Here is a 16,342-nt window from a genome sequence, read left to right on the forward strand (position 1 = left end):
TTGTCACAGGCGCCGAATACAACAGGTGTAGACCTTACAGTGAAATGCCTACTTACAAGCCCTTAACCAATAATGCAGTTTTAAGAAAAATAAGTATTAAGAAAGTATTTACTAAAATAAACTGATGTAAAAAATTAAAAAATAAAAAAGAAGAAGAAAATTGAAAATAACAAATATTTAAAGAGCATCAATAAAATATAATAATAATAATATGCCATTTAGCAGACGCTTTTATCCAAAGCGACTTACAGTCATGTATGCATACATTTTTACATATGGGTGGTCCCGGGGATCGAACCCACCACCCATGGCGTTACAAGCACCATGCTCTACCAATTGAGCTACAGAGGACCACAACAGTAATAGGCTATATACAGGCGGTACCGGTACAGAGTCAATGCAAATAGTCCATTTGATTAGCTGTTCAGGAGTCTTATGGCTTGGGGGTAGAAGCTGTTAAGAAGCCTTTTGTACCTAGACTTGGCGCTCCGGTACCGCTTGCGGTGCGGTAGCAGAGATAACAGTCTATGACTAGGGTGGCTGGAGTCTTTGGCAATTCTTAGGGCCTTCCTCTGACACCGCCTGGTATAGAGGTCCTGGATGGCAGGAAGCTTGGCCCCAGTGATGTACTGGGCCGTACGCACTACCCTCTGTAGTGCCTTGCGGTCGGAGGCCGAGCAGTTGCCATGCCAGGCGGTGATGCAACCAGTCAGGATGGTCTCGATGGTGCAGCTGTAGAACCTTTTGAGGATCTGAGGACCCATGCCAAATCTTTTCACTCTCCTGAGGGGGAATAGGCGTTGTCGTGCCCTCTTCACGACTGTCTTGGTGTGTTTGGACCATGATAGTTTGTTGGTGATGTGGACACCAAGGAACTTGAAGCTCTCAACCTGCTCCACTACAGCCCCGTCGATGAGAATGGGGGAGTGCTCGGCCTTCCTTTTCCTGTAGTCCACGATCATCTCCTTTGTATTGATCACATTGAGGGAGAGGTTGTTATCCTGGCACCACACTGCCAGGTCTCTGACCTCCTCCTCTCATCATTGTCGGTGATCAGGCTTACCACTGTTGTGTCGTCAGCAAACATAATGATGGTGTTGGAGTCGTGCTTGGACATGCAGTCATGGGTGAACAGGGAGTACAGGAGGGGACTGAGCACGCACCCCTGAGGGGCCCCCATGATGAGGATCAGCGTGGCAGATGTGTTGTTACCTACCCTTACCACCTTGGGGCAGTCCGTCAGGAAGTCCAGGATCCAGTTGCAGAGGGAGGTGTTTAGTCCCAGGGTCCTTAGCTTAGTGATGAGCTTTGAGGGCACTATGGTGTTGAACGCTGAGCTGTAGTCAATGAATAGCATTCTCACGTAGCTGTTCCTTTTGTCCAGGTGGGAAAGGGCAGTGTGGAGTGCAATAGAGATTGCGTCATCTGTGGATCTGTTGGACCGGTATGCAAATTGGAGTGGTCTAGGGTTTCTGGGATAATGGTGTTGATGTGAGCCATGACCAGCCTTTAAAAGCACTTCATGGCTACAGACGTGAGTGCTACAGGTCGGTAGTCATTTAGGCAGGTTACCTTGGTGTTCTTGGGCACAGGGACTATGGTGGTCTGCTTGAAACATGTAGGTATTACAGACTCGGTCAGGGAGAGGTTGAAAATGTCAGTGAAGACACTTGCCAGTTGGTCAGCGCATGCTCGGAGTACATGTCCTGGTAATCTGTCTGGCCCTGCGGCCTTGTGAATGTTGACCTGTTTAAAGGTCTTACTCACATGAGCTTCGGAGAGCGTGATCACACAGTCATCCTGAACAGCTGATGCTCTCATGCATGCTTCAGTGTTGCTTACCTCGTGCATAGAAGTAATTTAGCTCATCTGGTAGGTTTGTGTCACTGGGCAGCTCGCGGCTGTGCTTCCCTTTGTAGTCCGTAATAGTTTGCAAGCCCTGCTACATCTGACGAGCGTCGGAGCCGGTGTAGTAGGATTTCAATCTTAGTCCTGTATTGACGCTTTGCCTATTTGATGGTTTGTCGGAGGGCATAGCGGGATTTCTTATAAGCGTCCGGGTTAGAGTCCCGCTCCTTGAAAGCGGCAGCTCTACCCTTTAGCTCAGTGCGGATGTTGCCTGTAGTCCATGGCTTCTGGTTGGGGTATATACGTACGGTTACTGTGGGGACGACGTCATCAATGCACTTATTGATGAAGCCCGTGACTGATGTGGTGTACTCCTCAATGCCATCTGAAGAATCCCGGAACATATTCTAGTCTGTGCTAGCAAAACAGTCCTGTAGCTTAGCATCTGCGTCATCTGACCACTTCCGTATTGAGCGAGTCACTGGTACTTCATGCTTTAGCTTTTGCTTGTATGCAGGAATCAGGAGGATAGAGTTAGGGTCAGATTTGCCAAATGGAGGGCGAGGGAGAGCTTTGTGCGCGTCTCTGTGTGTGGAGTAAAGGTGGTCTAGAGTTTTTTCCCTCTGGTTGCACATGTAACATGCTGGTAGAAATGAGGTAAAACAGATTTAAGTTCCCCTGCAGAGTGGACATGCAGGACAGTGTGGTGTGGGCCCTGTGGGGCCTCGACAGAGCTCAGCTCACTCCTCTCCATTGACCTCTCAGACCAAAGTCACCTAATTTCCTGCCCCAGAGAGTGTCCACTGATCCCCTCACTCCTCTGGGGCCCTGGGTGTCTAATCCTGCATCCGCCACACAGAGACAGAGGGGTATATGTGTCGCCACACCACCCCCAACTCATTCTATAGAGACTCCAGTCTCAACTATCTAAACAAACACAACAATGTCAACTGATTTGACCCCTAACTTCCAAGCTTAGTCTTTAACATCATTTTTATTATGGCATCTCCTAGTCAGGTTGAAATGAGAAGCGAGAAGGGAAGAGAGATAGGAAGTAGAAAGAGAGAGTGAGTTGTCTGGGGCGTGAGCAAGAGGGAGGGAAGGAGAGAGAGAGAAAATAGAGAGGGAGAGGGAGTAAGGGAGGCTTGGGGAGGATTTTGATTAGGGACGAGGTGTACCCTGCCAGCTCTGGTCTGCTCATTATTCAGAGTGATGGAGTGAACAGTGACTGCAGCATCAGGATCAGGGGAGGGGAGGTCTAACCTAACCTATACCTCCCCAGGCCCTGAAGGAGCTGTCAGTCAACCTAAATGGACTGAGAGTTCACGCTACCCACAATCAACCTCTGACTCACAGCCCAGAACGTACCCAGGTGACTCCCTCCTCCATTTAACAGATCATCAGGGTTGATAGCATAGCAAAGGGTAAACCATAACCTGTCTGAACCTCAGCCCACAGGCATGATTAGTCCTGTTCTGCATGGCTAGAAGCAGAATGAGTCAATCTGAAATATGTATTGTTTTGACCACTTCACTTCTCACTAGTCCATTACGGGTAGAGTAGAACTGCCTTCGAAAATTTAACAGAAGGAAGGGAGACATTTTGAATACTGAATGACTGTGTCTCTGTGCTGGACCTCTTCCACCGTTGCCACCCACTCCAGCCCCTGGTCTTGTCTTGCAGGTCTCAGCCCTGGCTCAGTGAAAAGATGAATTGTTTTGGAGTAGCTGTGTGGATGGTGTTCTGGTGTGTGGATGTGAAGACCAGGGCAGGGAAACAAGGGCTGGATTGGGCATTTGGACACTGCAGGGCACTAGGCAGGCAGCTGTCCAGCAGGACACACTGTGCCTGGCTAGTGTTAGATTAGAGCCAGACATCTGCCCACCTCCCCACCAGACTGGAACCTTCCTGGGTCATGTGGGGGGTGATGGGACTACTGTGGAGTCAGTTCATCATTCATTCCTGTCATCTATTGACTCTGATTTTCCTCACCCCTGCTACTGTTTTATATTTCTCGCAGTAAACATGGTGCTATACTGAAATGGTTGGACTTAGTTGAGACTTTGGACTGAGTAGACCTGTGAAGTAAGCCTGTTGCTTCTGGCTGAGCTGTTGAGAGGAGCTGTTGATACTGTCACAGGGAACTCTCAGCAGTGTCTGGCTGCGGCTGGCTGGGATGTTTTGGTTAGCTCATTCAGCATCACACTGGCATGGGGAGGCGGAGGACAGACAGACAGACACAGGAGGAGTGAGTGTGTCTTGATCCGTGTGAACTTCTAATCAATAAGAGCAACCTCCCATCCAACTCCCTGCATACTTCCACACATCTGAGAGTACTGTTAAAATATTGATTCTGTTACCCAGAGAGCAGGTGATAAACCCCTCACACACACACACACACACACACACACACACACACACACACACACACACACACACACCTATCTGCCTGCACACACACGTATTTCGGTCCATTCACAGTTCACACACAGAGCCTTTGGCCCTGAGAATAGCAACATTTTCAGTCAGAACTCCACAGAACTCCACTCTAATGAAAGCTATCTTCAGTGGGAACAGGGAGGTCCTGGTGTGGAGCGGTGTTTGCTGATTTTCTGGTATTTTTACAGTCTTTTATGTTCCCCAAAAACATGGGGGGCCAAAATAAAATCACCCTCGGGCCAAATGTGGGCAGCCAGTTGGGGAACCCTGCTCTACAGTATCTTTCGCTTTCTCCTTCTAGTTATGTCTCTCGTATTTTCGCCCTTTCTCTCTAATAACTTTTACCTAATCTACTCAAACTCATACTATTTATTTCTTCTGTGTTCCTCACTCTAGTTGGGACGACAGCAGCTCGGTGAGCAGTGGGATCAGTGACACTAACGACACAGATGACATCAACACCAGTTCCTCAGTCAACACTCCGTCCATATCCTGCAAGGACCTAGAGGGACAGGTAGGTTCTGCCCCAATCAGGGGTGTGGAAACCATATAATTAGAATGACTAGAACAGTGAACAGACATTATGTTTCTAAAATGGCAGCATCTTTTTTATATTTTTTAAAATAAAGTCAAGAAACTCTTATTAAGCTTTCATTTCCCTTCAATAAACTCTGAATATAGATTACATGATGTCCACAGCCAGATATTACCCTGCTGATTTTCAATTAGTAGTGCTGGGCGATTAACCAAAACGTTTTTGGGTTATTGAACAACTAATTGAATTCCATGTATTTTTTTTGTGTGTGTTTGAGGCCAACGCGCCGTTTCTCTAGAGAGAAATCAAATCATTCACAAGAGACATTTACATTTTAGTCATTTAGCAGACGCTCTTATCCAGAGCGACTTACAGTTAGTGCATACATTATTATTTCTTATTTTTTCATACTGGCCCCCTGTGGGAATCAAACCCACAACCCTGCCGTTGCAAACGCCATGCTCTACCAACTGAGCTACATCCCTGCCGGCCATTCCCTCCCCTACCCTGGACCTTGTGTGCCGCCCCATGGGTCTCCCGGTCGCGGCCGGCTACGACAGAGCCTGGATTCAAACCAGGATCTCTAGTGGCACAGCTAGCACTGCGATGCAGTGCCTTAGACCACTGCGCCACTCGGGATGGCCACATGAGAGAGGAATGTACACAACACAACAAGAAGAGAGAGGGAAAGAGACAGTTCATGAAAGTATGCCTTATCTACTTTGAAGAACTAGTAAAATTATAGTCAGACAGCACTGCACCATACTTAAGCAGGCTAGCCTAGCTAAATAGGATGACTAAAGACAGTACAGTATTGGGAGAACAGAGATGGTTGTCTGGCTGGCTGGCTGGATGGATGGCTGGATGGCTGGCTCTACTGCCTGAGCAGAGATGAGATGATGGCATCAAGGAATGAAAAATCATAAAGTCATCAAATAAAACTAACTAATATAAACAACTGAAATATTTTATTATTTCATAGTAATTTCACATTTTTCTATGTGGACTTGACAGAGACAATGGAATATTTTCAATGTTTTGGCAATTGAATATTCACTATTTTTGGCTTTGGAATTTCCATTAAAAAGCTTGAATCATTTTAATGTCATCATTTCATAATGCATTTCATGTTTAAAAAATAATCGAAACTGAAATCGGAAACTGTGATAATTTTTTAATCATCGAACCGAAACAGCATCGACCTCAAAAAGCACTAATCGCTCAGCACTACCCATTAGACTGATGTAGGAGCATTTAAGCTCTCCCGTGTAATATACCAGGGACTTGTATACTTTGATTATCTTGGCCCCAATCATTTGAATGGGTACATTAACCTGAACATAACTGCATACACTAGGCAGCCTCTCAACTTTCACACTTCAGTTATAGAGGTTGTTGAAAAAATTAGCAGAGTGACATTTTCATCTGTTTCTGATCAGCAGTATATGCTGATGTGGTTGCCTCAAAGTGTTGATTGAAATTGCAGCCTAGCACACATCATCCCCCAGTTAATCTTATCCTGACACTCCTATCCATAGGTATTTATTCTCAAGTGCACATTTTCACCTTTTAGACTATTGATTTGAGGTGAAGACTTTCTGTTTGCCATATAGTAAAAGTGTCTCAATCTAGATTCTTGAGACTGTATGATGCAATCCTTTTTGAGCTTCTGCACAATGTAGACCAACTATATTGGCTTATTGAAATTCACTCCGTGACAAGAGTCACTAGAGACTCAAAGCAACAAGAGGTTAGAGCACATTTCAGACGTTGCTTGTTAACCCTCAACCTGCTCCGTCTAGCCTTTGAACAGTGAGTCATTACTCAGTCATGATATGAGGCAGAATTAACTCCAACCCACTCAATTGGGCACAAACTGGTTGAATCAATATTTGCAGCCATATGTGATAATATCTCTCTAGAAGCTGATCCGTCGTCAGTATTGTGGAATAATTATAATGTTAAAATAAGATTTGAATGGAGAAAGCTGATCCGAGAGCAGCGCTGCTTTTCTTTCGATCCTACCAGTATCGACACATGCCTCAACGACGCACATAGCGAGCGTTCTCTCTGCGTGGTGTTTTGGGAAATTCGTGTTGCGTCTTCAGCGGTTATAGGAAGGATGCATCGTTAAAACACTCGTAAGCCTAAATTCCATCGCTATCGGGAAACTGGGCCCAGGTCATTTGGTTCTGCTATTTGATGAAGAACAGTGATATCACATTAATCTGTTGTATAAATAAACAAAATATCTATCTGTATTCCCATTTGAATTTTGCTGTGCTTTTAAATGGTTGAAAGCACAGTGAGACATTTGGGTGATTACTAAACCAAAAATCAGACATTGTTTTTCCATTAAAATTTGGTTATGGTTTTCAAACTTGTTCATTTTTATCTCTTATCAAAATGAAAATAAATCAATAAATACATTTACTCAATAAAATGGTATCTTTCAAATTATATATGTTTTAAAAATTTTTTTTTACAATTTGGCGACCCCACTGCAGTTCCATCGCAAACCCGACTTTGAATACCACTATTTTAGATGGTTGAAAGCATTGTGATAACACTTTGGAAATTCAGGTTGTAATCTAATTGATCAATTTATCAACCAAATATTACCCAATTATCCACGTTGAAATGACAGTGTGCCGAGTGGGCAGTGACTGCACTGAACCCTGCTTTAGAGCTGACTAGGGAGGGAGTCATGGGGTGAATTTATGGGCTTAACTACACTACATGACCAAAAGTATGTGGACACCTGCTCATCGAACATCTCATTCCAATATCATGGGTATTCATATGGCGTTGGTCCCCCCTTTGCTGCTATAACAGCCTCCACTCTTCTGGGAAGGCTTTCCACTAGAGGTTGGAACATTACTGTGGGGACTTGCTTCCATTCAGCCACAAAAGCATTAGTGAGGTCGGGCACTGATGTTGGGCAGTTAGGCCTGGCTCACAGTCAGTGTTCCAATTCATCCCAAAGATGTTCAATGGGGTTGAGGTCAGGGCTCTGTGCAGGCCAGTCAAGTTCTTCCACACCGATCTCGACAAACCCTTTCTGTATGGACCTCGCTTTGTGCACGGGGGCATTGTCATGCTGAAACAGGAAAGGGCCTTTCCCAAACTGTTGCCACAAAGTTGGAAGCACAGAATCGTCTAGAATGTCATTGTATGCTGTAGCGTTAAGATGTACCTTCACTGGAACTAAGGGGCCTAGCCCGAACCATGAAAAACAGCCCCAGACCATTATTCCTCCTCCACCAAACTTTACAGTTGGCACTATGCATTGGGGCAGGGAGCGTTCTCCTGGCATCCGCCAAACCCAGATTCGTCTGTCGGACTGCCAGATGGTGAAGCGTGATTCATCACTCCAGAGAACGCATTTCCACTGCTCCAGAGTCCAATGGCGGCGAGCTTTACACCGACGCTTGGCATTTCGCATGGTGATCTTAGGCTTGTGTGCGGCTGCTCGTTCTTGTGCTGACGTTGCTTCCAGAGGCAGTTTGGAACTCAGTAGTGAGTGTAGCAACCGAGGACAGACAATTTTTACGTGCTACGCGCTTCAGCACTCGGCGGTCCCGTTTTGTGAGCTTGTGTGGCCTACCACTTTGCGGCTGAGCCGTTCCTAGATGTTTCCACTTCACAATAACAGCACTTACAGTTGACTGGGGCAGCTCTAGCAGGGCAGAATGACGGTGCCACGTTCAAAGTCACTGAGCTTTTCAGTAAAGCCATTCTGCTGCCAATGTTTGTCTATGGAGATTGCATGGAGGTGTGCTCGATTTTATACACCTGTCAGCAACGGGTGGGGCTGATATAGACAAATCCACTCATTTGAAGGGGTGTCCACATACTGCTGTATATATAGTGTAGTAGTAGGTCTGACCCATGTCCTCATCAGATACACCTCAACACTCACAAACTTATGTCTGTCATCATTGCCTATGTGGAAGACTGTGTGATAGAAGCAGTTTCTGTTTTTGCAAAGATAACCACACAATGCTCCTGTAGAGAGACAGTCTCTTTTCAGTGGAACATCCTGAGAACAGCACTGAGTGAGTTTTTTCAGGAATAAAGCAGTTGGCATGGTTGTGAATGTGATATAGAAGACTGTTCAGCAAGGTTATTTCCAGTCATAAAATGGAACTGGGTAGACGAGAGGAAGACTGTAGCTTTGGCACCCGTTTTGTTTTCATGTTTTTCTACCATTAAGGTTTTCACTGCATCCTCCCGTGCCAACGAGTGACTTAAACTCAAACAGTTGAATGAACTCGGGCCCCAAAACCAGCTCTTCAAGCCAACGTTCAGTCACAAAGTCCCCTCCCATTTTCTCTGTAACTGTATTGCCTTTTATAGAATTGCTTTGTATTGCATTTTTCTGCTGCTCTGTAGAATATGGCTTGGATTTATTATTGAGGCTATAGAGATAACAGTGTTTATGATCCAGGCTGATAAAGAAGGAGGTCATTAAAATTCTTTCCCTGGCAATCATTTTTTATGAGTATTTTCAGTAGCTAGTTGAACAATGACCTGTTATAACCAAGGCTGACGTAAGTTTGGCGAGCGCTGGGAAAACACACTACAAAACACCGCTCGAACACATTGTTTATTTGAACGGCCAATGTAATGGTCCTGTTCGCCAGCCTCTCCCTCTCCTTCTCCAGTCTCCACTTATCAGATTTTTTCATTTTGAGGCGGTAATGTTGATACATGAAGCATGAAAGATCCTTCTTTGCTGATTTCCTGTGGTAATCACTCCAGGCCCGGTCAGGGACTGTAGGCGTCCATTGTAGTCCACTGCTTACTCTCCTGACCACAGTCTTGTTCATTAGGCACCAAACGGAAGCAAATGGACTGAAACAGGGAGGGACTACCTGGACCTGTCCAATAGAAAGCGCTAATATTTAATTTTGTATTGCAACGCGTTTAATTTTTTTTATCTGTGATTCAGCCACATGCCTCAGATGAAAAGCCAGATGGGCAGCAGTGACATCAACCAGCGTTAATGTTCAACCACAGAGTGAATGCCTCAGTTCCACTCCCCACATTACTTCTAAGATGAGAACAGACTGCACCAAAATAAGAGAAAAATCATCATCAATATCAAGTTCCTGAATAGGAATCTTTTCCCTTGGTGGTTGAGCAACAGCTCATAGAACAAAGAGGATATTTGTATAAAGTGATGACTAAACAAGCATCCTGGTCTTGACAGTGTGTTTGTAATGAGTGCTGTTTGCTGATGAGAATATGAAAGCATTCACAGTAATAGGGACATGTGGAGTTGTTTAACTGGAATGATGGCATAAGGCTGAGCTTAAGGGGGGAGGTAATAGACCAGCGTTTCCACGAGACCCCAAGGGGTGCACGTTTTGGTTTTTGCCCTAGTACTACACATCTGATTCCAATAATCAAAGCTTGATGATTAGTTGATGATTTGAATCAGCTGTGTAGTGTTAGGGCAAAACGTGCACCTCTTGGGGTCTGCAGGACCGAGCTTGGGAAGTGCTGGTCTAGACTAGTAGATCATTGCTTTTCTTTCTGCTTGCTCTCCTAGTGAGATGATTCACATATCAGTGTTATTATTATACTGGTATACTGTGAGTAGATGGGAGTTAGAGTATGTACAGCAGTGGTGGCTGGTGACACTTTAAATGGGGAGGACAGGCTCATAATAATGGCTGGAACAGAATGAATGGAATGGTCTCAAACACATCTAACACCTGGTTTACATGTGTTTGATGCCATTTCATTCACTCCATTCCATTCATTATTATGAGCCTTCCTCCCCTCACCAGCCTCCTCTGATGTGCAGTATCTACAGCACTTGAATAAACAGAAGTAACAGATGTTTGACGTTTGGTTTCCCTCAGCTCCAGACAGACGCAGAGAAACACTCGACCGCCGAGCGGAACTCTGTGTGGTCCGGCAGTGACAAGGTCAAGAGGTCAGACGGTGGCTCGGACAACGGGGTCAAAATGGAGTCGGGCTCCAAGTATTGCCGCCACCCCTCAGACATGTCGGACGAGTCGGACAGGAGCTCCTCGGGCCACAAGACGCCCTCCATGGCCCACACAGGCTCCTGGAGGCGGGGCATGAGTGCCCAGGTGGGCGTAACCTCGCCCAGGACCAAGGCTCCCATCACGCCAGGCTGTGCAACGCTGAAGACCCATGTTACAGGTACGTTACATACAGAGTAGAGACAGACGGAGCGTAGCAGCCACACTGTCTCTATATTGTTCTCTATCAGTCTGAACTATACTGAACAAAAATATAAACGCAACATGTAAAGTGTTGATCCCATGTTTCATGAGCTGAAATAAAAGATCCCAGAAATGTTCCATACGCACAAAAACGTATTTCTCTAAACTTTTGTGCACAAATGTGTTTACATCCCTGTTAGTGAGCATTTCTCCTTTGCCAAGATAATCCATCCACCTGACAGGTGTGGCATATCAAGAAGCTGATTAAACAGCATGATCATTACACAGGTGCACCTTGTGCTGGGGACAATAAAAGGCCACCCTAAAATGTGCAGTTTTGTCACACAACACAATGCCACAGATGTCTCAAGTTTTGAGGGAGCATGCAATTGGCATGCTGACTGCAGAAATGTCCACCAGAGCTGTTGCTAGAGAATTTGAATGTTAATTTCTCTACCATAAGTCGCCTCCAACGTCGTTTTAGAGAATTTGGCAGCCCAGGACCTCCACATCCGGCTTCTTCACCTGCGGGATCGTCTGAGACCAGCCACCCGGACAGATTATGAAAATGTGGGTTTGCACAACCAAAGAATTTCTGCACAAACTGAAACCATCTCAGCGAAGCTCATCTGCGTGCTCGTCGTCCTCACCAAGGTCTTGACCTGACTGCAGTTCGGCGTCGTAACTGACCCCAGTGGGCAAATGCTCACCTTCGATTGCCACTGGCACTCTGGAGAAGTGTGCTCTTCATGGATGAATCCTGGTTTCAACTGTACCGGGCAGATGGCAGACAGTGTGTATAGCGTCGTGTGGGCGAGCGGTTTGCTGATGTCAACGTTGTGAACAGAGTGCCCCATGGTGGCGGTGTGGTTATGGTATGGGCAGCCATAAGCTACAGACAATGAACATAATTGCATTTTATTGATGGCAATTTGAATGCAGAGAGATACCGTGACTAGATCCTGAGGCCCATTGTTGTGCCATTCATCCGCCGCCATCACCTCATGATTCAGCATGATAATGCACGACCCCATGTCGCAAGGATCTGTACACTATTCCTGGAAGCTGAAAATGTCTCAGTTCTTCCATGGCCTGCATACTCACCCATTGAACATGTTTGGAATGCTCTGGATTGACGTGTACGACAGCATGTGCCAGTTCCCGCCAATATCCAGCAACTTCGCACATCCATTGAAGAGGAGTGGGACAACATTCCACAGGCCACAATCAACAGCCTGATCAACTTTATGTGAAGGAGATGTGTTGTGCTGCATGAGGCAAATTGTGGTCACACCAGATACTGACTGGTTTTCTGATCCACCACCTACCTTGTTTTTAAGTATCTGTGACCAACAGATGCATATCTATATTCCCAGTCATGTGAAATCTATAGATTAGGGCCTAATGACTTTATTTCAATTGACTGATTTCCTTATATCTCAGTAAAATCTTTAATATTGTGCATGTTGCGTTTATATTTTTGTTCAGTGTACATGTGTTCCTGTAGCGTGTGATGAGGCAGCCAGCAGTCAACTACAGAGACTTTGTATCTGGTGGTCCATGGTTGATAGACTGTCATGTCTCCACCCACAGGTAAAACGGACGACGCCAAGGTGTCTGAGAAGGGCCAACATCATCTCTCTCCACGGGCCAAGTGTAGCATGCAGCGCTCCCCATCAGACACGGGCCGCAGCAGTGGAGACGAGGCCAAGAAGCCCCCCTCCTCCAGCTCCAGCCGCACCCCCACCACCAACACCTTTGGCTTTAAGAAGCACGCAGGAGGAGGTATGACCATGGTGACAGCCAGCGGAGTCACCATCACCAGCGGCTCCGCCACCCTGGGGAAGATCCCCAAGTCAGTGCAGCTCCACGGGGGTCGGGGCCTTGGTCGCCAGGCCAGTGTGGATGATGGCTACCTACCTGTGAGCTCACACTCCACCCTGCAGTACCGCAGCCTCCCCCGGCCCAGCAGAGCCTTTGGCGGGGGTCGCAGCACAAACCGTTCCTCCAGCACCAGCATCGACTCCAATCTCAGTAGCAAGTCCAATACGCTCCATGGCCCCAAAAGCCGCAGCCAAGTCCCCAAGCCCAGCACTGGTGGTATCCCCCTCCCTGGCTCTGGATCCAACCAGACAGACCGGGAGAAGGGGGTGTCCTCTGATGCCAGTCCCATAGCCCATGGAGCCAGGCAACCAGGGGGAAAGTACCCAGACGTCTCCTCCCCTACCATGCGCAGGTCAGCCCACCACCTCCATACACCTAGCCCCAGCAATCAGGCGCTGTCTCACACTAACAGTGGATGAGTCTGATAACTCCTTCCACCGGCCCTGAAAGCACTACCACACCAGCCTGCTTATGTTTCCCACTGGGCAAAAACTGGCTGAATCAATGTTGTTTCCACGTCATTTCAACCCAAAAAAGCTATGTGATGGCGTTGAATCAACGTGGAAAACTAATTGGATTTGAAAAAGTAATCAACGTAACTTTTTACCTAAATCCAATGACATTACATTTTTTGTTGATTTCACATTGCATTCACAATAGTTGACAACTCAACCAAATGTCAATCAAAACTAGATGTTGAACTGACGTCTGTGCCCAGTGGGTTATGTGACATATTCAGGCACACTGCAAACTGATTTTAGTTGGGACAATCATCATATCAGCGTTATAGTAACATTAAATAAAACTGAGAGCTATTATCAGGGTTTCATTACGTTTTTTTGAAGTCTGCCCATGAATCGTGAGTGACTTAAAAGACTTGGCTTATCACTAGGCCTCTCTTGAAATAATGACCCATCAGTGGTCATTAAAAGCAGGGTGACAGGGCCCAGACAGGGCCAGTGTTTTCTCTAGCTCAAACCCAGTACTGGGCTGCCTGGTGTTGCTTTAACTGCTGCTGCTTGGACTTATCTGACTAATCGCCTGATGAGGTAATGAGAAAATAGAGCAGCTGTTTCCCCTCAGTGGTCTGAGAGTCTCCCTTCTCATTTAACCCTTTCATGTTGTCCAAGCTAATATGGCATCTGTAGGACACGCTTTACATCCTGCTTTAATGTAAATTACGTGTTGATAAAAAGCCACGGTAGAAGATTTATGATAGCTGCTCACACGGAAGGCCAAACCAGACCAGCGAATCAGAGAGATGGATTTATTTGTCTTGTAATGATGTGATTATACCATGAAGTAGGTATTGTGTTCTCGTGGCGACGTTATAATGTGCATTTGTTTCGCTTCTCTATTTTAATCAAAGATTACTTCAACAATTCCCTACTTAAACCCAGGTAATACTTAACTCTCCTCTCACTCTTCTCCTCTGCTTCTCTCCCGTGCCATCCAGACTGTTCGGAGGCAAGCAGGGCAAGCAGCAGGCCCCAGTCACCACCGCAGAGAACATGAAGAACTCCACCGTCATCTCCAACCCCCACGCCAACTCTGGCCAGCAGGGCGTCACTCTGGACTCCCCCTCGGCCAGTAGCGGGGGCAGTAGCCCTCTGTATGGGGGTGGAGGTCGTCTGGGTGTGGAGGCCCACTCCCTCTCCCCCCTGGCCTCCAGTCCCAGCTCGGCCCTGTCCACCCCCTCCCACAGCCTGGCCTGGAGCAGCACCCTCAGCCCCGGCTACCCCTCCCTCAGCAGCCTTGCCACCAGCAGCGAGTCCATTGACCTGTCTCTGGGCAGCGGAGGCCACGGACACCACGGCCCTGGTCACGACACACTGCCAGCCTGCGTCAGGAACAACGGCATCAAAACTGGCTTCTCAGACAGGTAGGAGTGGGTTTGTTTTAGGAGCGGCCAGGTGTGGCGATGTGTTTTAATGTCGACTACAAGCTCTCCTCCCTTTTTTTCCCTTTGTATCTCAACCTTGGATCTGTTGTGTGCATAAGGGTTCAGTCCATTTCTAACAGAAGAGTTTGAGTGGCCATATTGATGATAAAGGAGATGATAGGAGACTGATTCCTAGTTGTTGTTGTGATGAAAGCATGGATTCTATCTTGACTGTTGATCTCTCTGTTTCCCCCTTCTCTCTGTGCTCCTCCTCTCTCTGTTGTTTACCCCTACCCCCTAACCCCCTAAACCACGAACCCCCTCCCTTCCCCTTCCCCCCAGCCTTAGCCCCCTCTCCTCTCCCTCAGCTAGTCCCAAATTCAGCCGAAACACTTTACCCCGGAAACAGGACAGGTAAAAGTGTCTATATGGAGTTAGGCTTGCTTGATGGTGAAACAGCTGCCTGTGTGTTGTGTACTGTGTTTGTTAAGTGAAGTGGCTGTTGGATGTTATTGCTGCCTGCATCTCTTTCACAGCATGCATAGTGCCATCTGCTGGCTACACTGGGAAGGACAGGGCTGGAGTCTGAAGCCTTATCTTGAGATGTACATCGAAAAATATAGAACTAAGAAAGATCACACCACAGCTGTGAAGTTTCTATAGATATATGTTATCTGTAGCTGTGTCCTGTCTCTATATGTTTTGTCTACATGTTCAGAATGGCCACACACCTACCTCCACTAAACATGAATTGCCCCTATGTTTAGGTTTTTGGCAAGGGCTGAACTCCCAAAATACCTCACTGTAAGCCACCATTTCCTTGAGCAGTTTACTCAGAAAAAAATATATACATACAATATATACAGTGAGGGAAAAAAGTATTTGATCCCCTGCAGATTTTGTACGTTTGCCCACTGACAAAGACATGATCAGTCTATAATTTTAATGGTAGGTTTATTTGAACAGTGAGGGACAGAATAACAACAAAAAAATCCAGAAAAACGCATGTCAAAAATGTTATGAATTGATTTGCATTTTAATGAGGGAAATAAGTATTTGACCCCTCTGCAAAACATGACTTAGTACTTGGTGGCAAAACCCTTGTTGGCAATCACAGAGGACAGACGTTTCTTGTAGTTGGCCACCAGGTTTGCACACATCTCAGGAGGGATTTTGTTCCACTCCTCTTTGCAGATCTTCTCCAAGTCATTAAGGTTTCGAGGCTGATGTTTGGCAACTCGGACCTTCAGCTCCCTCCACAGATTTTCTATGGGATTAAGGTCTGGAGACTGATTAGGCCACTCCAGGACCTTAATGTGCTTCTTCTTGAGCCACTTTTTTGTTGCCTTGGCCGTGTGTTTTGGGTCATTGTCATGCTGGAATACCCATCCATGACCCATTTTCAATGCCCTGGCTGAGGGAAGGAGGTTCTCACCCAAGATTTGACGGTACATGGCCCCGTCCATCGTCCCTTTGATGCGGTGAAGTTGTCCTGTCCCCTTAGCAGAAAAACACCCCCAAAGCATAATGTTTCCACCTCCATGTTTGACG

At 46.5% G+C, this 16,342-nt stretch overlaps 1 protein-coding gene across 4 annotated transcripts in view; it reads left to right on the plus strand.

Annotated features, from left to right (window-relative positions):
* LOC121532144 (neuron navigator 2) overlaps window positions 1–16,342 on the plus strand; it is a 109,451-nt gene that overhangs the window by 69,920 nt on the left and 23,189 nt on the right. For all 4 annotated transcript variants that reach the window (XM_041837888.2, XM_041837889.2, XM_041837890.2 and 1 more), the window contains 5 exons: window positions 4,684–4,801; window positions 10,696–11,002; window positions 12,619–13,261; window positions 14,366–14,791; window positions 15,134–15,205. In XM_041837888.2, coding sequence (XP_041693822.2) covers window positions 4,684–4,801; window positions 10,696–11,002; window positions 12,619–13,261; window positions 14,366–14,791; window positions 15,134–15,205 — 1,566 coding nt within the window. The remainder of the gene's footprint in view (window positions 1–4,683; window positions 4,802–10,695; window positions 11,003–12,618; window positions 13,262–14,365; window positions 14,792–15,133; window positions 15,206–16,342) is intronic.

The sequence above is a fragment of the Coregonus clupeaformis genome, chromosome 19 (assembly GCF_020615455.1).
Source record: "Coregonus clupeaformis isolate EN_2021a chromosome 19, ASM2061545v1, whole genome shotgun sequence".
Lineage (NCBI taxonomy): Eukaryota > Metazoa > Chordata > Actinopteri > Salmoniformes > Salmonidae > Coregonus > Coregonus clupeaformis.